Source organism: Budorcas taxicolor, chromosome 21 (genome assembly GCF_023091745.1).
Source record: "Budorcas taxicolor isolate Tak-1 chromosome 21, Takin1.1, whole genome shotgun sequence".
Taxonomy (NCBI): domain Eukaryota; kingdom Metazoa; phylum Chordata; class Mammalia; order Artiodactyla; family Bovidae; genus Budorcas; species Budorcas taxicolor.
In genome coordinates, this window is record NC_068930.1 from 31,149,496 (window position 1) to 31,171,222 (window position 21,727).

The window sequence follows — 21,727 nt, forward strand, 5'->3', positions numbered from 1 at the left end:
GCAAGGAGATCAAATCAGTCAGTCCTAAAGGAAATCAGTCCTGAATATTCACTGGAAGGACTGATGCTTAAGCTGAAACTCCAATACTTTGGCCACCTGATGGAAAGAACTGAATCATTGGAAAAGACCCTGATGCTGGGAAAGATTGAGGGCAGGAGGAGAAGGGGACAACAGAGGGTGAGATGGTTGGATGGTATCACTGACTTGATGGATATGAGTTTGAGCAAGCTCCGGGAGTTGGTGATGGACGGGGAAGCCTGGTGTGGTGCAGTCCATGGGGCTGAAAAGAGTTGGACATTAACTGAACTGATAGCAGATTAACAGTGTTGTGATAGTTTCAGGTGCAGAGTGAAGGGACTCAATCATACACACACATGTACCCATTTTTGTGTGGACTCTTCAGGTTCTCAAGTCACTGTGCATCTCCCTAGGTTTCGTCTGCTTGATGACAATGATGATGCTGACTGTTTCATCTTTTTTTATCCGAATCCCTTCTACCTGAACTTTGCTATGATGACGCAAGGGGCAGAGTGATGAAGACAAGCTGGTGTGTACACAGGATCAGAGCTTCCCTGGTGGCACGAGTGATAAAGAATCCGCATGCCAATGCAGGAGGCACAGGTTTAATCCTTGGACTGAAAGATGCCCTGGAGGAGGGAATGGCAGCCCCCTCCATTCATGCCTGGAAAATTACATGGACAGAGTAACCTGGTGGGCTACAGGTCATACAGTTGTTGCAGAGTCAGATAGGACTGAGCAAGGAAGCCACGCCTAATCTGTAACATGGGCAGATGTATGCCCTGACTTTGCAGGGTTAGTGACAAGATGAAATGAGATCATCCACAGCATTTTGGCATGGATTTTGAGGAACTGAACAGACATACTTTTTTAAGAGGATGATGAAGCTGTAAGCAAACACCGCCATTCCCACCAGGAAATAGGCCAAGGGCAGCCGGTAGCCAGCTCTCCCGATCCGTCTCTCCCTGCCATAGTAGCCATAGAAGAGGACTGAGTACTGGAGGTAACCCTGCAGAAAGAGCACTCGGTGTCATTTCTGACTCCCAGGTTCTAGAACATTCACAACCCCCTCCCACCTAGAGACAAGAGCGTGGCTCGGCCTGAAACTCACCCCCAGGGACCAAACGGTGTCCAGATCTTGGGCAGATGCAATATGCTCCTTGGGGATGGTCTTGCTGGCTGTGCTTCCAAACGGTTGGCCTGCAATGAGCTGGTGACAGAGGAAAGGCGATCACGCAGTCCTCTGGGTGGGAAGGGACCGGAAGAAAAGGGGCCACTGATCTCCATGCACCTGTGAAGATGCTGAGCCTACAAGACTCTTAGGAAGTGGATTCTGCTTGATACTTGTCTATGAGGAATTCATCACAAGTGGCCAAACTTTCATTTGCCTGACTGGGGCCAGTCTGAGTGTACTCTCTAGGCTGGACATGCCTTCTAAGGAAGGATGTTTGAAGCCACTGGGTTTCTATAATAGCATAGGAAATGGTCCCATTTGCTTTGCAAAGATAAAGTTTAGTTGAGAAATGGATTTTACTTTAGCATAACGTCTGCACACTGGCCATAAGCCAAATCCAGCCTAACACTTCCTTTTGTGTGGCCCAAGAGCTAAGGAAGGTTTGAGTGGTGGTGGTTTAGTGGCTAAGTCATATCCAATTCTTTGTGACCCCATGGACTATAGACCCCCAGGCTCCTCTGCCTGTGGGATTTCCCAGGCAAGAATGCTGGAGTAGGTTGCCATTTTCTTCTCTGGAGGATCTTCCCAACCCAGGGATCAACCCCATATCTACTGCTTGACAGTTGGATTCTTTACCACTGCACTACTTGGGGAGACCACTGCACATTTTTAAATGGTTGGAAAAAAATCCAAAATTGCTTCCCAGGTGGCTCGGATGGTAAAGAATCTGTCTGCTATACAGGAGACCTGGGTCGGGAAGATCCCCTGGAGAAGGGAATGGTTACCCACTCCAGTATTCTTGCCTGGAGAATCCCATGGACAGAGGAGTCTGGGGGCTACCGTCCATGGGGTTGCAAAGAGTCAGACATGACTGAGTGACTCAGCACTCATAAATAAAATTTTATCAGAACGCAGCCACACTTACTAGTGATCTAGGGCTTATTAGTCACTTTTGTATGATGTAGCAGATTTAAGAAGCCCACAAAGACTGAAATATTTACTACCTGGCCCTTTACTGAAAAAAGTTCGCTGAGCCCTGTTTGGACACAGAGATTATCCTTCCCATGAGGATAATGAGGGTGCCTGTCTTACGCTACAGCTTTAAACGTCTCTTCTTTATAACAAATGGCACTTAAAACTCTCCTGATATAGTTCTTACCTCTGGAAGAACAATAAAAGCACCTGTCATAATCGTGAGCACAATATTGATCCCAAATAACCATCTCAAGAATATGAAATAAGAGGCAACACCAGATCCAAAATGACCTAAAGAAAGACAAGGTAAGGAGCACAGTTTAAAGAAAATCCTCCCAGTGCAAGAAGGTCTCTGTAAACCAACACTGATTTTTTTTTTTCATATATCAGCAGGACAGAGACTAAGAATGCCATAATGTCCCTGTCAGGGTGTTGACCCATGATGATCATTCAGAAGGATTAACACATTCCTTAATATCTACCGATTACACACATAATCCTTAATCCCTAATGTCATACTTTCCCTCATGTCATATGGATCTAAAATGCTTTTTATCAGATTTACATTTCACCTACGTTCAAAAATATCAGCCTCTTTTGAGGATTTAAAAGATTTCTTTTTCATTTTGCATAGTTTGGAAAATTCCAAGGATATTGTAAGGATTCTTTTGTCTTAATTTCAAAAGAAATAACAGTGTGTTAGATGTTAACATTAGGGGAAAGTGGTCAAAGGGATTATAAGAATTCTCCTTGCCACTTTTCCATACATCTAAACTTATTCTGAAATAAAAAGTGTGTTTAAAAACAAATTTCTGGGACTTCCCTGATGGTCTAGTGGTTAAGATTCCCTGCTTCCACTGCAGGTGGCTCAGTGGAAGGTGGTAGGTGGCAGGTGGACCACTCCCTGGTCCTGGAACTGAGGTTCCCACATGCCCCACAGCGTGGCCAAAAAATGACTAAAAGTAAATTTCTATTGAGAAAACAAGGGGGCTTAGAGGAAGTTGGATGGGGATGTAGGTGACACTTTTGATGACTTTCTGGAGCAGGTGTACTGGTATCATACTTTGGAAAAGTAGTGTCTTGAAATTTTATTTCAAATCTAGCTTATGTTTCATAATAAGTAGTAAAACACAAAACATCACAAAGAAAGCCAAAAAAAGTCACCTACTACAAGGCTACTAAATTAAAATCACTACTAGAATTACTTTCTAGTAAATTTTTAGTGGAACCATCCATTGTCATCCTATATGTGTATTTTTTCGTATAAAACTGTCATGTCTCTACACATCTAAGGTTAACAATCTATTATGAGCATTTTCTCATATGAAATATTTCCCTATAAAATGAATTTTATTGTTCCATCCAATGAATGTTACATAATTTATTTAACTTAAACCCCACTCCCTGACTCTTTGGAAGTGTCTAACTTTTCACTAGGTAGAGTATTTGCTATCATAAATGATTCTGCAGAAATCAGTTTCTAAGGTCAGATTTCCTAGAAGCAAAGCCTGAGAAAAGGGTTGAGCTAACATGATATATATCCCAAAGAAAGGCAATGCCAAAGAATGTTCAAACTACCACACAGTTTCACTCATCTCACATGCTAGCAAAGTGATGCTCAAAATTCTCCAAGCCAGGCTTCAAAAGTACATGAACCGCAAACTTCCAGATGTTCAAACTGGATTTAGAAAAGGCAGAGGAACCAGAGATCAAATTGCCAACATCTGTTGGATAATTGAAAAAGCAAGAGAGTTCCAGAAAAACATCTACTTCTGCTTTATTGACTATGCCAAAGCCTTTGACTGTATGGATCACAAGAAACTGTGGAAAATTCTGAAAGAGATGGAAATACCAGACCACCTGACCTGACTCCTGAGAAACCGTATGCAGGTCAGGAAGCAACAGTTAGAACTGGACATGAAACAACAGATTGGCATGAAACAACAACTCCTTTCAAATTGGGAAAGGAGTACGTCAAGGCTGTATATTTTCACCCTGCTTATTTAATTTATATGCAGAGTTTAATATGTGAAGTGCTGGGCTGGATGAAGCACAAACTGGAGTCAAGATACCCGGGAAAAATATCAATAACCTCAGATATGCAGATGACACCACCTTTATGGCAGAAAGAGAAGAAATAAGAGCCTCTTGACAAAAGCGAAAGAGGAGGGTGAAAAGTTGGCTTAAAACTCAACATTCACAAAACTAAGATAATGGCATCTGGTTCCATCACTTCATGGTAAATAGATGGGGAAGCAGTAAGAGATATTTTCTTTTTTACTCCAAAATCACTGCAGATGGTGACTGCTGCCATGAAATTAAAAGACGCTTGCTCCTTGGAAGAAAAGCTATGACCAACCTAGACCCAGCATATTAAAAAGCAGAGATATTACTTTACCAACAAAGGTCCGTCTAGTCAAGGCTATGGTTTTTCCAGTGGTCATGTATGGATGTGAGAGTTGAACTATAAAGAAAGCTGAGCACTGAAGAGTTGATGTTTTGAACTGTAGTGTTGGAGAAGACTCTTGAGTGTCCCTCGGACTGCAAAGAGATCCAACAGTCTATCCTAAAGGATATCAGTCCTGAATGTTCATTGCAAAGGCTGATGCTAAAGCTGAAACTCCAATACTTTGGCCACCTGATGGGAAGAACTGGCTCATTGGAAAAGACCCTGATGCTGGGAAAGATTGAAGGCAGAGGGAGAAGGAGATGACAGAAGATGAGATGGTGGGATGGCATCACCAATTTGATGGACATGAGTTTGAGCAAGCTCTAGGAGTTGGTGATGGATAGGGAAGCCTGGCATGCTGCAGTCCAGGGGTGGCAAAGAGTCGGACATGACTGATCGACTGAACTGAACTGAACATGATATATTGAGGAAGCAATCTCAGGAGAAAGTGGGTCAGGGGGTCAGGGGAGGTCAGGGGATAGAGCTGAGCAAAGATGTGGTCTCAACTTGAGCCTGGCTTAGCCTAATCCCATGGGGAGCTCTGGAGGGCAAGTTGCATCATAGTGTTGGTTCCACTTTGAACAAGAGGCTAGACTTGAATACCCCTTAGTCATCGCCTGTAGGCTCTCCAGTGGGGCTGGGGGAGCAGGTGATGTCTGCCCAACATCTGGAACAATGTGGGCCAAGACTAATCCTCGAGGGAAGGGAGTGGCCAGAAGACATAGCAGCCAGCACTCAGAACAGCTGAAAAAGGGTGGACCAGACAAGTAAAGGGATCCGGGCAGGGAATCAAGTGTGTTTGATTTTGTTGTGGCTGCTGTTTTCTCTGGTTGTTAGGGAATGGAAGGGTTCTATCAAACAGTATAAACATTCTGAAGATGTTTGGTTCAAATTACCACTTTCCCCTAGAAATAGCATCCCAACTGACATTTCTACCACTGGTATGAAAGGGATTCAGTTCAGTTCAGTTCAATTCAGTCGCTCAGTCATGTCCTACTCTTTGTGACCCCATGAATGGCAGCACGCCAGGCCTCCTTGTCCACCACCATCTCCCAGAGTTCACCCAAACTCATGTCCATTGAGTCGGTGATGCCATCCAGCCATCTCATCCTCTGTCATCCCCTTTTCCTCATGCCCCTAATCCTTCCCAGCATTAGAGTCTTTTCCAATGAGTCAACTCTTCGCATGAGGTGGCCAAAGTACTGGAGTTTCAGCTTTAGCATCATTCCTCCCAAAGAAACCCAGGCCTGATCTCCCTTAGAATGGACTTGTTGGATCTCCTTGCAGTCCAAGGGACTCTCAAGAGTCTTCTCCAACACCACAGTTTAAAAGCATCAATTCTTTGGCGCTCAGCTTTCTTCGCAGTTCAACTCCTGCATCCATGCATGACCACTGGAAAAACCATCAGTTCAGTTCAGTCGCTCAGTCATGTCTGACTCTTTGTGACCCCATGAATCAGAGCATGCCAGGCCTCCCTGTCCATCACCAACTCCTGGAGTTTACTCAGACTCACGTCTATCGAGTCAGTGATGCCATTCAGCCATCTCATCCTCGGTCGTCCCCTTCTCCTCCTGCCCCCAATCCCTCCCAGCATCAGAGTCTTTTCCAATGAGTCAACTCTTCGCATGAGATGGCCAAAATACTGGAGTTTCAGCTTTAGCATCAGTCATTCCAAAGAAATCCCAGGGCTGATCTCCTTCAGAATGGACTGGTTGGATCTCCTTGCAGTCCAAGGGACTCTCAAGAGTCCTCTCCAACACCACAGTACAAAAGCATCAATTCTTTGGCGCTCAGCCTTCTTCACAGTCCAACTCTCACATCCATACATGACCACAGGAAAAACCATAGCCTTGACTAGACGGACCTTAGTCGGCAAAGTAATGTCTCTGCTTTTGAATATGCTATCTAGGTTGGTCATAACTTTTCTTCCAAGGAGTAAGCGTCTTTTAATTTCATGGCTGCAGTCACCATCTGCAGTGATTTCCATAGCCTTGACTAAATGGACCTTTGTTGGCAAAGTAATATCTCTGAAAGGGATTAATATCACTTAAATGTTAAAAATGCTTTTCCCCTCCTCAATTTGTCATCTAACTTTTACCTCTATTTTTTATGTACATAAAATTTCTTTTATGTGTAGTTAAATATAACAGTACTTTCCTGGTGATTCCTTCTGTACTTTCAGAATTTGACAGGCTCACATCACATTACTTGTATTTCTTTTTATCCCCTCATGGTGTCCTATTCAAATAAAATCCCTTACGTTATACAGTGGAAGTGACAAATAGATCCAAGGGATTAGATCTGATAGAGTGCCTGAAGAAGTATAGATGGAGGTTTGTGACATTGTACAGGAGACAGTGATCAAGACCATACCCAAGAAAAATAAATACAAAAAGGCAAAATGGTTGTCTGAAGAGGCCTTACAAATAGCTGTAAAAAGAAGAGAAGTGAAAGGCAAAGGTGAAAAGGAAAAATATACCCATTTGAATGCAGAGTACCAAAGAACAGCAAGGAGAGATAAGAAAGTCTTCCTCAGTGATCAATGCAAAGAAATAGAGGAAAACAATAGAATGGGAAAAACTGGAGATCTCTTCAAGAAAATTAGAGATACCAAGGGAACATTTCATGCAAAGACAGGTACAATAAAGGACAGAAATGGTATGGACCTAACAGAAGCAGAAGATATTAAGAAGAGGTGGCAAGAATACACAAAACAGCTGTACAAAAAAATATCTTCATGACCCAGATAAGCATGATGGTGTGATCACTCACCTAGAGCCAGACATCTTGAAATGCAAAGTCAAGTGGGCCTTAGGAAACATTACTACAAACAAAGCTAGTGGAGGTGATGGGATGCCAGTTGAGCTATTTCAAATCCTAAAAGATGATGCTGTGAAAGTGCTGCACTCAATATGCCAACAAATTTGGAAAACTCGGCAGTGGCCACAGGACTGGAAAAGGTCAGTTTTCATTCCAATCCCAAGAAAAGGTGATGCCAAAGAATGTTTAGACTACCACAGAACTGCAGTCATCTCACACACTAGCAAAGTAATGCTCAAAATTCTCCAAGCCAGGCTTCAACAGTACATGAACCATGAACTTCCAGATGTTCACGCTGGATTTAGAAAAGGCAGAGGAACCAGAAATCAAATTGCCAACATTCGCTGGATCATCAGAAAAAGTAAGACATTTCTAGAAAAACATCTACTTCTGCTTTGCTGATTATGCCAAAGCCTTTGACTGTGTGGATCACAAGAAACTGGAAAACTCTTCAAGAGATGGGAATACCAGATCACCTGACCTGACTCCTGAGAAATCTGTATGCAGGTCAAGAAGAAAGTTAAAACTGGACATGGAAAAACAGACTGGTTCCAAATAGGGAAAGGAACAAGTCAAGGCTGCATATTGTCACCCTGCTTATTTAACTTATATGCAGAGTACATCATGAGAAATGCTGGATTGGATGAAGCACAAGCTGGAATCAAGATTACCAGGAGAAATATCAATAACCTTAGATATGCAGATGACACCACCCTTCCGACAGAAAGAGAAGAAGAACTAAAGAGCCTCTTGATGAATGTGAAAGAAGAGAGTGAAAAAGTTGGCTTCAAACTCAACATTCAGAAAACTAAGATCACGGCATCTGGTCCCATCACTTCATGGCAAATAGATGGGGAAACAATGAAAACAGTGAGAGACTTTATTTCCCTGGGCTCCAAAATCACTGCAGATGGTGACCGCAGCCATGAAATTAAAAGACACTTGCTCCTTGGAAGAAAAGCTATGACCAACCTAGACAGCATATTAAAAAGCAGAGACATTACTTTACCAACAAAGGTCCATCGAGTCAAAACTATGGTTTTTCCAGTGGTCATGTATGGATGTGAGAGTTGGACTATAAAGAAAGCTCGGTGCCAAAAAATTGATGCTTTTGAACTGTGGTGTTGGAAAAGACTCTTGAGAGTCACTTGGACTACAAGGAGATCCAACCAGTCCATCCTAAAGGAGATTAGTCCTGAGTGTTCATTAGAAGGACTGATGTTGAAGCTGAAACTCTGATATTTTGGCCACCTAATGCGAAGAACTGACTCACTGGAAAAGACCCTGATGCTGGGAAAGATTGAAGGCAGGAGGAGAAGGGGACAACAGAAGATGAGATGGTTGGATGGCAACACTGACTTGAGGGACATGAGTTTGAGTAAGCTCCAGGAGTTGGTGATGGACAGGGAAGCCTGGCGTGCTGCAATCCATCGGGTGGCAAAGAGTTGAACACTACTGAGCATCTGAACTGACCTAATTGAGCTTTAAAGTGAAAGATCTAGGTTATTCTTTAAAACAGTTGACTCAATTGTTCCAGCATCCATTAAGGCTCTATGCTACATGTTTCAGTTCCTGTAGTTTTTATAATGTATTTCATTTAACGTTTTGGTTATACAAGTTCATTTAAGTTTTTCCTTTTAAAAAAGTTTTCAATTAATTGTTTTTTCCATATGAGCAATACACAAAACACACTGTATTGCAATTTTATTGAAACTGCATTAAAACCTACAAATTGATACTGAGAAAATCAACACCTCCCAAATATTAAATCATTCTATGTCTCTTCACAAAACACTTTAACTATCTCATGATCAAAGTTTAGTTTTCTTTATTTCAGACTTCTGGTTATATTTATTCCTCTGTGTTGCATTTTTGTGTTTGTACTGTGTGTGTTTTTATTCTTTTAAACATTTTTTTATCTGTGCTATGCAGCATTTGGGATCTTAGTTCCCCGAGCAGGGATCAAACCCATGACCCCTGTGCTGGGAGTGTTAAATTCTTAACCACTGAACCACCAGGGAAGTCCCACAGTGTGTGAGTTTTCAAATGTTACTATGATTGATTTAATTGCGGGGGGGGTGTATTTTTCTAAATGAGTACAGTCAAAATGCTCTCTCAAAATGCTAATCTTTGCATTTTGTTTTGTAATCACCCATGTTATCCTTTTATTCATCTAACAGTTTTCCCTCTCTATCATTTCTGGGTTTATATTGTGTCTAAGGCATGAACTGACAGAGCCCCAGTGGAATGTGGGATAGTATTTTTCCTGGGAGGTGGTAAAGACAGACAAACACTGTGTCTCCCACCGCCATAGACGCCTGGGCAGCCTCGGTTAGCACTGTGTGTACAAGGGCCCTGACTGCCCAGTGTAGGAACCAGTTCGCCCCAGACCCATCTCAGACCTCACTGCGGGCTGGCCACCACCTCCCACCCTACTCCTCCAAGTGGCAGCACTTACTTTCGATTTTTTTTATCCTCATTTCCCAGGGGATGAAGATGACCACGAAGTTACAGGCCAGACGAGCAAACTTCCGCCACAGCTAGGGAGAAGGGAGCAGGATTAGAGGACTTGACATGCATGAGGGTGGCAGTGATTGTGTGGAGCCCAGGTCCCACGTCGGGGTGAGGCTCCCAGCGGGCATGCTCAGTCGCTCAGTCATGTCCGACTTTTCAAGCCCGTGATATGTAGCCACCAGGATCCTCTGTCCATGGGATTCTCCAGGCAAGAATACTGCAGTGGGTTGCCATTCCCTTTTCCAAGGGATCATCCCAGCCCAGGAATCAAACCCAGGTCTCCACCATTGCAGGCAGACTGTACTGTCTGAGCCACCAGGGAAGCCGTTTAAGAGCAAAGTGAACACAAAATTAAGCAAAACCAAGGAAGAAATGGGTCCTAATTTCAGGCCTGGGTTATTGAGATTTGGTAAGGCTTCTCAGATCATTGGGAGCAGATGTGTACTAACAACATGTATTATAGCTTATGACCAATCTGTACATCCAGAGTGTGTACTGCCCACCTACATTGTGTTTCCAGTACCTCGGATACAAATCATGAGCAAGACATGTGAGGTATCAGCTGGTGAGGGGTTTACATCCAGATAGAAGGGAGGAAACAATGAAGAATTCAACTCATTAGAACTGGGGAATAGCTTTTTGAAACAAAGGGTCAAGGAAGGTCTATCTGGGGAGGTCATACATGAGCTGAGATGTGAATGAAAATTAATCAATAGTTCCAAAAATAATTAGTCCTTAGTGGAGCTACCTAGAAAGGGAGAATAGCCAGGAGAAGCCTGTGGGTTAACATGAGCTGGGCATTTTACAGGAAAGAATAAGAAGAAAGGAGTGAGATGAGGTCAAAAAGGAGGAAATGGCTGATCTGATGGGTCAGAGGAAGGAGTCAGGATTTAATTCTAAATGCAATGTATATACAATGTACATTAATGTATGTAAGATGGAATATCACTCAGGCATAAAAAGGAACAAAATTGGGTCATTTGGAGAGAGGTGGATGGACCTAAAGTCTGTCATATAGAGTGAAGTAAGTCAGAAAGAAAGTACATCAAGGCTGTATTTTGTCACCCTGCTTAATTAACTTCTATGCAGAGTACATCAAGAGAAACGCTGGGCTGGAAGAAGCACTAGCTGCAATCAAGATTACCGGGAGAAATATCAATAACCTCTACGCAGATGACACCACCCTTATGGCAGAAAGCAAAGAACTAAAGAGCCTCTTGATGAAAGTGAAAGAGGAGAGTGAAAAAGTTGGCTTCAAACTCAACATTCAGAAAACTAAGATCATGGCATCCAGTCCCATCACTTCATGGCAAATAGATGGGGAAACAGTGGAAACAGTGAGAGACTTTATTTTCCTGGCTTCCAAAATCACTGCAGATGGTGACTGAAGCCATGAAATTAAAAGATGCTTGCTCCTTGGAAGGAATGTTATGACCAACCTAGACAGCCTATTAAAAAGCAGAGACATTACTTTGCCAACAAATGTCTGCCTGCTCAAAGCTATGGCTTTTCCAGTGGTCATGTATGGATGTGAGAGTTGGACTATAAAGAAAACTGAGCACCGAAGAATTGATGCTTTTGACCTGTGGTTGGAGAAGACTCTCAAGAGTCCCTTGGACTACAAGGAGATCCAACCAGTCAATCCTAAAGGAAATCAGTTCTGAATAGTCATTGGAAGGACTGATGTTGAGGCTGAAACTCCAATACTTTGGCCACCTGATGTGAAGAACTGACTCATTGGAAAAGACCCTGATGCTGGGAAAGATTGAAGGCAGGAGGAGAAGGGGAGGACAGAGGATGGGATGGTTGGATGGCATCACTGACTTAATGGACATGAGTTTGAGCAAGCTCTGGGAGTTGGTGGTGGACAGGGAGGCCTGGTGTGCTGCAGTCCATGGGGTCGCAAAGAGTCGGACACAACTAAGCAACTGAACTGAAGTCAGAAAGAGAAAAGCAAATATCATATACTAATGCATATGTATGGAATCTAGAAAAATGGTAGAGATGAACCTATTTCCCAGGCAGAAATATAGACACACTTGTAGAGAAGGGACATGTGGACGTGGCGGGGGGAGATGGGTGGGACAAACTGGGAGACTGGGGTTGATACATATATATATTACCATTTATAAAATAGACAGTTAGTGAGAAGACGCTGCATAGCACAGGGGGCTCAACCTGGTGCTCTGTGATGACCCGAGAGGAGGGATGAGGGTGGGTGGGAGCGGATATATGTATATATATAGTTAATTCACTTTGTTGTACAGCAGAAACTAACACAACATTGCAAAGCAATTATATTCCAATAAAAAAGACACGATCATTGATCACTATCATATGAGATATAAGAATGAATTAAGTCAACCCTGAAAAAAAAAAAGGGTAGAGAAATGATGTTATGAATGAGGAGGGGAAGAACCAAAGTGTCAGAATGAAAAAATCTGCTGTCTTCATAGTGGATGGTAAATGCTTTTGGAAAACAATTGATTGATATTTATCAAAAACCAATGGGAGGGGGGTTCATGTTTGGGAACGCATGTAAGAATTAAGGATTTAAAATTTTTAAAAAAAAAAAGAAAAAAAAAAGGAAAGAAAAAAAAAACAGAAAACATGGATCATCTTTTTTTCTACAGAGGTCACAGTTATGACATGTATCCTAGAAAAAGACTTTTAAAAGACTGGAAAAGCCATCTGTACAAAGACAATCTTTGCAGGTCTGTTAACACTAATGAAAAATTAGAAGCTATTTAAATATCACCAGCAGGCAAGTAACTAATTAAATTAACATACATCTTCCTGATGGAATATTACAGAGTCATAGAAAACAATAAGTATAAAAACACGGTGAAAAATAAAATAGCAACATGGAGAAAAATCCTTGTTATGGTGTTAAGTGAAAAAAAAGAAAGCAGGACAGAAATACTTGTGTACTATAATTACTCTGGGGCTTCCCTGGTGGCTCAGATGGTAAGGAATTCACCTGCCAATGCAGAAACCATGGGTTCAATCCCTCGGTTGGGAAGATCCCCTGGAGAAGGAAATGGCAACCCACTCCAATATGCTTGCCTGGGAAATTCCATGGACAGAGGAGCCTGGTGGCTACAGTCCATGGGGTTGCAAAGAGTTGGACACGAATTAGTGACTAAACAATAACAACATAATTAGTCTGATGTGAAAATTATATATCCAATGACTGAAATGTGAAGTTTAAAGAAAGATACTAGCAAAACAGTAAAAGTTACTCTTATCTACTTCATCCCCCGCCAAAAGATACTATGGAAAGTAGAGAATTACAGTGGAAAAAATAATTTTTTTCATTGTTTTTGAAGTATTTATGAAAATTATTGGAATGTCTTTATTAACAGATATTTTCATGTATACTAAAGTTCAACTGTAAGTAACTGGATGGGAAAAGTAACAAGCAATAATCTAGCACCATATTAACAAATGAGCATTGGAATATGCCTACAATTTTCTCATTAGATGAAATACAGTGAAGAAAACCCACACACATAAGTGGGCTTCACTTGGGAAAGAGGCCAGATCATTCTCCCAAGGGAAGATCTCTTTTTTCTGATGAGTTGGGCTTCCTCAGGGAGCACAATTTGTTAAGTGACATCATCGGGACTTCAGATGCAAGTTTTGGGAAACTCGGACGTTCTAGCTCACCATACTGTTCAACAACTATTAATGAGGGACATTTATAACCCATGTAGTACAGCAAGTGCAAGGTTAATTCAACTGCCTGGGCTAGGGGACCAGAGGAAGGGTGGGCACCTGCGTGTGCATGCTTTTTACCTCTGCACCGGCCGCTTGGTAGCCTCGAGTCCTGGTCAACCGCCCTTCAAACTTCAGCACAATATCCTTTGCTCGCCTGAGAAAGGAAGAAAAACATGGTGGTGAGCACAAGTTTATCACCCTGGTAATCTCGGCAACACAGGTGAATGTGCAGTAGGAATAGATAGCCAAACAGTGGAGAAGAGATGCGCGTATGCAAATCTTGCATTTTCTAACTTTTGATAACCAATTGTTGTTCAGTCTCCAAGTCGTGTCTGACTCTTCGAGATCCCAAGGACTGCAGCATGCCAGGCTCCCCTGTAGTCCACTATCTCCCAGAGTTCGCTCAGACTCAGGTCCGTTGAGTCGGTGATGCCATCCAACCATCTCATCCTCTGCCACCCCCTTTCCCTCCTGCCCTCAATCTTTCCAGTCAATCCTAGATCAAACCAGTCAATCCTAAAAGAAATAAACCTGAATATTCATTGGAAGGACTGAAGCTGAAGCTGAAGCTCCAATACTTTGGCCACCTGGTGAGAAGAGCTGACTCACTGGAAAAGACCCTGTTGCGGGGGAAGACTGAAGGCAAAAGGAGAAGAGGGCAGCAGGGGATAAGATGGTTAGATGGCATCACCAATTCAATGGACATAAATTTAAGCAAACTCTGCGAGACAGTGGAGGACAGAAGAGCCTGGTGTGCTGCAGTCCATGAGTCACATCAAACATGACTTAGCAACTGAACAACAACAACAACAACAGAGACAGGGGCCTATATCAGTGAAATAATAATTCATTTCATTTCATTCATTCATTATAAAATCTTAGGTCAATTTCTTCTTTTCTGATTGGGATATAGGTGCTTTATGATGTTGTGTTAGTTTCTGCTGTTCAATGATATGAATCAGCTGTATGTATACATATATCCCTTCCCTCTTATACCTCCCTCCTCACCCCCATCCGACCCCTCTAGGTCATCACAGAGCACCCAGCTGAGCTCTGTGTTACAGCAGTGGAGCTTCCCACGAGATATCTTTTTAAGTATGGTAGTGTATATATGTCAATGCTATTCTCCCAATTCATTCATCACATTTTCCATGCAAGTGACTTTCTGCACACCTGTTTGGGTCAAGTACAGTGGAACACAGAGGTGCATAAAATACAGTTGTTCCCCTGGAATAGCCCACTAGCTAATAAGGATGACAGAGAACTGAAGCAACCATGGGAGAGGGTGGTGTGTAAGGACTGAGTAGGGGGCTGAGGCAGCAGTGAGCCAGGCTGGGACCTGGGACCGTTTCCTGTAGTGTGTGCACCTGGACACACCTCCCAGGCAACAAAATACAATGAAACTAAAAAGGACTAAAAATAACTGCCTGCATGCACAGTTGGGGCAAATTATGGACAATAAGATACAAAGAGACCAAAACCCGAACTGTCACTTCTGAAGAGTCAGGAACAAAAGCAGGGTACTGTGCATGCCCCCTGCACACAGCACCACCTCAGGGTGGGCAAACCACCTAAGCCACCCCTCAGGCCTGACCCCTGAACACACCCACACCTTACCCTGCATGTAAGGAACAAACTTGTACCCTCCCCCGCTTCAATGAACTGGCAAACAAGGGAAACTGTTATCTGTTCTTGTTCTCCCCTGCTGCACCAGGGACCCCAATAAAGCCGCGTCTGAATTTCTTGTCTGGCCTCTGGTTAATTTCTGTTGATTAAGGAGGCCAACAGCCAGTTGTGGATGTGACTGGTGAAGGAAGCAAGGTCTGATGCTGTAAAGAGCAATATTACATAGGAACCTGGAATGTTAGGACCATGAATGAAGCAAATTGGAAGTGATCAAACAGGAGACGGCAAGAGTGAATGTCAACATTTTAGGAATCAGTGAACTAAAATGGACTGGAATGGGTGAATTTAACTCAGATGACCACTATATCTACTACTGTGGGCAAGAATCCCTTAGAAGAAATGCAGTAGCCATCATAGTCAACAAAAGTCCAAAATGCAGTACTTGGATGCAGTCTCAAAACTGACAGAATGATCTCTTTTTGTTTCCAAGGCAAACCATTCAATATCACATTAATCCAAGTGTATGCCCTGACAAGTAATGCTGAAGAAGCTGAAGTTAAATAGTTCTATGAAGACCTACAAGACCTTTTAGAACTAACACCCAAAACAAGATGTCCTTTTCATTATAGGGGACTGGAATGCAAAAGTAGGAAGTCAAGAAACACCTGGAGTAATAGGCAAATTTGGCCTTGGAGTACAGAATGAAGCAGGGCAAAGGTTAATAGAGTTTTGCTAACAGAACACACTGGTCATAGCAAACACCCTCTTCCAAAAACACAAGAGAAGACTCTACACATGGACATCACCAGATGGCCAACATCAAAATCAGATTGATTATATTTTTTACAGCCAAAGATGGAGAAGCTCTATACAGTCAGCAAAAACAAGACGGGGAGCTGACTGTGGCTCAGATCATAAACTCTTTATTACCAAGTTCAGGCTTAAATTGAAGACAGTAGGGAAAACCACTACACCATTCAGGTATGACATAAATTAAATCCTTTACAATTAGGCAGTGAAAGTAAGAAATAGATTTAAGGGATTAGATCTGATAGAGTGCCTGATGAACTATGGATGAACATTCGTGACATTGTACAGGAGACAGGGATCAAGACCATCCCCAAGAAAAAGAAATGCAGAAAATCAAAATGGCCGTTTGAGGAGGCCTTACAAATAGCTGTGAAAAGAAGAGAAGCAAAAAGCAAAGGAGAAAAGGAAAGATATACACATCTGAATGCAGAGTTCCAAAGAATAGCAAGGAGAGATAAAAAAAGCTTTCCTTACTGATCAGCGCAAAGAAATAGAGGAAAACAATAGAACAGGAAAGACTAGAGATCTCTTCAAGAAAATTAGAGATACCAAGGGAACATTTCATACAAAGATGGGCTCAATAAAGGACAGAAATGGTATGGACCTAACACAAGCAGAAGATATTAAGAAGAGGTGGCAAGAACAAACAGAACAACTGTACAAAACAGATCTTCACGACCCAGATAATCACGATGGTGTGATCACTCACCTAGAGCCAGACATCCTGGAATGTGAAGTCAAGTGGGCCTTAGGAAGCATCACTATGAACAAAGCTAGTGGAGATGATGGAATTCCAGTTAAGCTGTTTCAAATCCTGAAAGATGATGCTGTGAAAGTGCTACACTCAATATGTCAGCAAATTTGGAAAATTTAGCAGTGGCCACAGGACTGGAAAAGGTCAGTTTTCATTCCAACCCTAAAGAAAAGCAGTGCCAAAGAATGTTCAAACTACTGCGCAATTGCACTGATCTCACACATTAGTAAAGTAATGCTCAAAATTCTCCAAGCCAGGCTTCAGCAGTCCGTAAACCATGAACTTCCAGATGTTCAAGCTGATTTTAGAAAAGGCAGAGGAACCAGAGATCAAATTGCCAACATCTGCTGGATCATGGTAAAAGCAAGAGAGTTCCAGAAAAACATCTATTTCTGTGTTATTGACTATGTCAAAGCCTTTGACTGTATGGATCACAAAAAACTGTGGAAAATTCTTAAAGAGATGGGAATACCAGACCACCTGACCTGCCTCTTGAGAATCCTGTATGCACATCAGGAAGCAACAGTTAGAACTGGACATGGAACAACAGACTGGTTCCAAATAGGGAAAGGAGTACATCAAGGCTGTATATTGTCACCCTGCTTATCTAACTTATATGCAGAGTACATCATGAGAAACACTGGGCTGGAAGAAACACAAGCTGGAATCAAGATTGCTGAGAGAAATATCAATAACCTCAGATATACAGATAATACCACCCTTATGGCAGAAAGTGAAGAAGAACTAAAGAGCCTCTTGATGAAAGTGAAAGAGGAGAGTGAAAAGTTGGCTTCAAACTCAACATTCAGAAAAGATCATGGCTAAGATCATGGCATCCAGTCCCATCACTTCATGGCAAACAGATAGGGAAAGAGTGGAAACAGTGGCAGATTTTATTCTGGGGGGCTCGAAAATCACTGCAGATGGTGACTGCAGCCGTGAAATTAAAAGACGCTTGCTCCTTGGAAGGAAAGTTATGACCAACCTAGACAGCATATTAAAAAGCAGAGACATTACTTTGCCAACAAAGGTCCATCTAGTCAAGGCTATGGTTTTTCCAGTGGTCATGTATGGATGTGAGAGTTGGACTATAAAGAAATCTGGGTGCCAAAGAATTGATGCTTTTGAACTGTGGTGTTGGAGAAGACTCTTGAGAGTCCCTTGGACTACAAGGAGATCCACCCAGTCCATCCTAAATGAGATCAGTCCTGAGTGTTCATTGGAAGAACTGATGTTGAAACTGAAACTCCAATATTTTGCCCGCCTGATGTGAAGAGCTGACTCATTTGAAAACACCCTGATGCTGGGATATATTGAAGGCAGGAGGAGAAGGGGATGACAGAGGATGAGATGGTTGGATGGCATCACTGACTCAATGGACATGAGTTTGGGTAAACTCTGGGAGTTGGTGATGGACAGGGAGGCCTGGCGTGCTATGGTCCATGAGGTTACAAAGAGTCGGACATGACTGAACGACTGAACTGAACTGAACTGAAGGATGTCAAGAACCCTGGTCAGTAACAGAAGTGGGGACAGTTCCTAACCCAGGCCCCATCACAGACAAGCCTCTCTACAGGTAACAAATACATGCTCTGTCCTCCTAGACAGAGGAGGACAGGTCTAGGTCCAGACCCAAGGTTGGAGTTCCCTGCTTTCTCTGCCTCAGCAATACTCCCTTGAGCCCGGAGCGCTCAGGGTCCACTGCTCTTTCTGCCTTCCACAGACCTGGTGAGTCTCCGAAGGTCCAATTACCGGAGCATTGCTCCAGTAGTTTCTCAAGGTGACTGGGAGGAGACAGGTGACCGGGGATGACAAATGCAGGTCTTGAAGGGCGAGCTGTTCTCCGAGAGATTGATGGCTGGCCTGCGCCTCCCTGGTATCGGCGTCTCAGAGCCCTGGCTACACTTACGGAGGAAGGCCTGGTTCATTCCTTGAATCCTGACTGAAAAGGTATCATTTGCTTTCCTCTCCCTGCAGGTTAAAAAAGACTCACCCTCTTACAGTTTAGATAATCAATCATCAGAGTTTCTGTATGCTTTTCAAAATTCTGATAGAGTACATGACTTAGATTTTTTATGTGGACCATTTTTAAAGACTTTATCAATATGTTACAATATTGCTTCTGTTTCATGTTTTGGGTTTTTTTGTTTTTTGTTTTTTTTTTTGGCCCCGAGGCAGTGGGATCTTCCCTCCTTGACCAGGGAAGGGACCCACAGCCTCTGCATTGGAAGGCAAAGTCTCATCCACTGGACCACCAGTGAAGTCCCTACATGACTCTGTGTGTTGTATTGAAATAGAGTTGATTTCTGGAGAAGGCCTTGGCAATCCTCTCCAGTATTCTTGCCCAGAGAATCCCATGGACAGAGGAGCCTAGCAGGCTACAGTCCTTGAGGTCACAAAGAGTCAAACAGGGCTGAAGCAGTTTAGCACACATGTACTTGCAATAACCAACTGGTGTTGTCGGGGCCCTTACCTCAGTGCCCTCAGCTTCTGCCCCATGGTCCAGGGTCGACAGCGAATGTTTGCCATGAGATCTTTCTGGAACTGTATGTTCTGAAAGATTTGTTCTGGATCATGGCTGTCCCCCGTTTCATCTGCAGTAAAGCTGTCCTCCAAGTTGCTGAATGGATCAGGGCATTAAGGAGGAAATCAGATTAGTAGAATTACTTCCAGCCAAGATCTTGCCCTGGGTAAGTTCAGCCTCTTGCTCTCTGGGGGTCATCTGTATGAAGCTGGTGTGTGTGAAAGAAGAGGAGAGGGATATGGGGTGTTGGAGAGAGAATCCAGTAGTGTTAGCAGCCATTGGAACATATTCAGTGGGTTCTATAACTTTGATGGGTCAGTGAAAAACAAAAGCTTCGAAGGATAAAAGATGTTACCAGAAGCTGTCGTAAAAGGAACCGAGAAAATACTTATGTAGGATTCCTGAAGAGCAGCATCTTTGGTGGTAAAACAATTTCTTTTACAGGCTAACTGAAATAATCAGCTTAATTTCAAAGAAAGGACTCCTCCTGCCCCCTAACTCTGGAAGTAAAATAAATAAAAGTCAAAGTATCTCATCTAGAGAGCCCCCCCACTCTGCAATCCTGCTTGGATTCATTTGAAATCTGAGATAAGGATGGGAGACAGACAGCCGTTTCTATGAACAAATTAGCTAAACAAATTTACACAAGCAAATATTTCAGGATATTAGTTACTCTCTAAGGAGAACAACTTTCCAATGTGTAGCAACATTTATTCCCAGTGAAAGTGAATACACTAATTCCAACGCAAATTTTTTTCTGTAATGTTACATATTATTTTTTATTTATTGTAATATAATTGCTTTACAATGTTGTGTTAGTTTTGTAACTGTAATTAAAGGTTAATTTTGAATTTATGTTGGAACTGCTTCTGTGACTTTAACCCTTTTTTGTTATTAAACATACATGATGGCCTTCTTGAGCCTCCCATCTGTGAAGGACTGCAAGGAAGTGAAACTAACACATCCCCCAGCCTGAGGCTTGCCATTCTAGAGGATATTTGTAAGCATTGAAGTCTTTTTACTTTTGTTTCCTCACTTCCCCCCATCTCTGATCAAGGAAAGGACCTGGCAACCAAGCCGTAACAAGATGGTTATTTTGAGGCACTGGCCTGCCATCTTTTCCGACAACCGGCTCCCCAGTTAAAATCTGTTCCTTGCCTCAACCCCTCCTCTCTCAGATTCATTGGCCTGTCATTTGGCAAGCAGAGTCAGCTTGGACTCCGTAACAGTTTCTGCTGTACAATGAAGTGAATCAGCCTAAAGTATGACATATATCCCCTCCCCCTTGAACCGTGCCCCGCCACCCGCCAGCCCGCCCATCCTTGTAGAGCAACACAGAGTACCTGAGCTGAGCTTCCTGTGCTCAATTCAAAAGGACACATGTACCCTAAAGCAACTTTTCAGGAGGGGATAAAGAGTATTGTGCTATGGCTATTTTTCCAAGGAAGCACTTAAAGGTAAGGGGAAATAATTCCTTTGTTTTTTTTCTAATTCAGATTGTTTTTCCTTACTCCAAGGAGAATTTTCTCCAGCTTCTCTGAATTTATGGAGGTTTTAATATACCTTTGTAAATGTTTAACAAATTCAAGTAACACTCCCCCACTTCTAACTAGTCTATATTCCAACAGAAACCTCATTTATTATGACTGATGTATCATCTGCTGTCTCTTGATATTGCTGATGGAGTAAAAGAGAAGAGAAAATGGATAAAGCATGGCTGTGGGTTTGGCCAGCAATAAAGGCAGGTTGGGGTGTAACCTTTTCGATGCGGATCGGAAGCAGGTAGACACTACCCTCTGTGCACATGGCTAAGGTTGTCTTCCTTGACAGATAAGCCTGGATAAAGGAGTTTCTGAGCTTATTCTGAAGGAGAACCCAGGAAGATGGACACTTGGTCCTCTGGAGAGATGCAAGCAAGGGGGACCCAGGCTTTTCCTCCTCACACACCTGCCTTCACTGCTCAGTGGATGGGCGGGACGGCTCACCTGAGCAGCAGGGACTCCTGATAGAAGTAGTGCTGGTTGGCGTTTCTCCGGATGCTTCTAAAACGCTGGGATGCCTTCGGTGGTTTCATGGGAGCCGGCTGGCTGCCAGGGATGAGGAGGGGTGAGCAGGGCGCTGAGAAGCAGGCAGGCAGGAGTCTGCTGTGCGAGTTGCTCTGCCCTCCAGTTCTCAGGAGCAGGTCTGTGCGTCTGCAGTGATGCTCTGAGCAGTGGAGAAGCCAGGAAGCCACTCATGCATATGCATGTTAAGGCAGCTGTAACAGCAGAGATTGGCTGGAGTTGAGACAGCCGAAGGCAAGAGGCTTGGCCAGGTGATCTAGGACCACTTGGTGCTGCCCAA

At 43.0% G+C, this 21,727-nt stretch overlaps 1 protein-coding gene across 1 annotated transcript in view; it reads right to left on the minus strand.

Moving 5' to 3' along the window:
- TMC3 (transmembrane channel like 3) overlaps positions 1-21,458 on the minus strand; it is a 54,535-nt gene extending 33,077 nt beyond the window's left edge. The window contains exons 1-7 of the mRNA XM_052659448.1: positions 21,370-21,458; positions 19,334-19,480; positions 13,749-13,824; positions 9,895-9,976; positions 2,352-2,458; positions 1,130-1,228; positions 885-1,027 (exon numbers count right to left, since the gene is read on the minus strand). Of these exons, the coding sequence (XP_052515408.1) occupies positions 885-1,027; positions 1,130-1,228; positions 2,352-2,458; positions 9,895-9,976; positions 13,749-13,824; positions 19,334-19,480; positions 21,370-21,458 (743 nt within the window). The remainder of the gene's footprint in view (positions 1-884; positions 1,028-1,129; positions 1,229-2,351; positions 2,459-9,894; positions 9,977-13,748; positions 13,825-19,333; positions 19,481-21,369) is intronic.
- Positions 21,459-21,727: the final 269 nt, after the last annotated feature.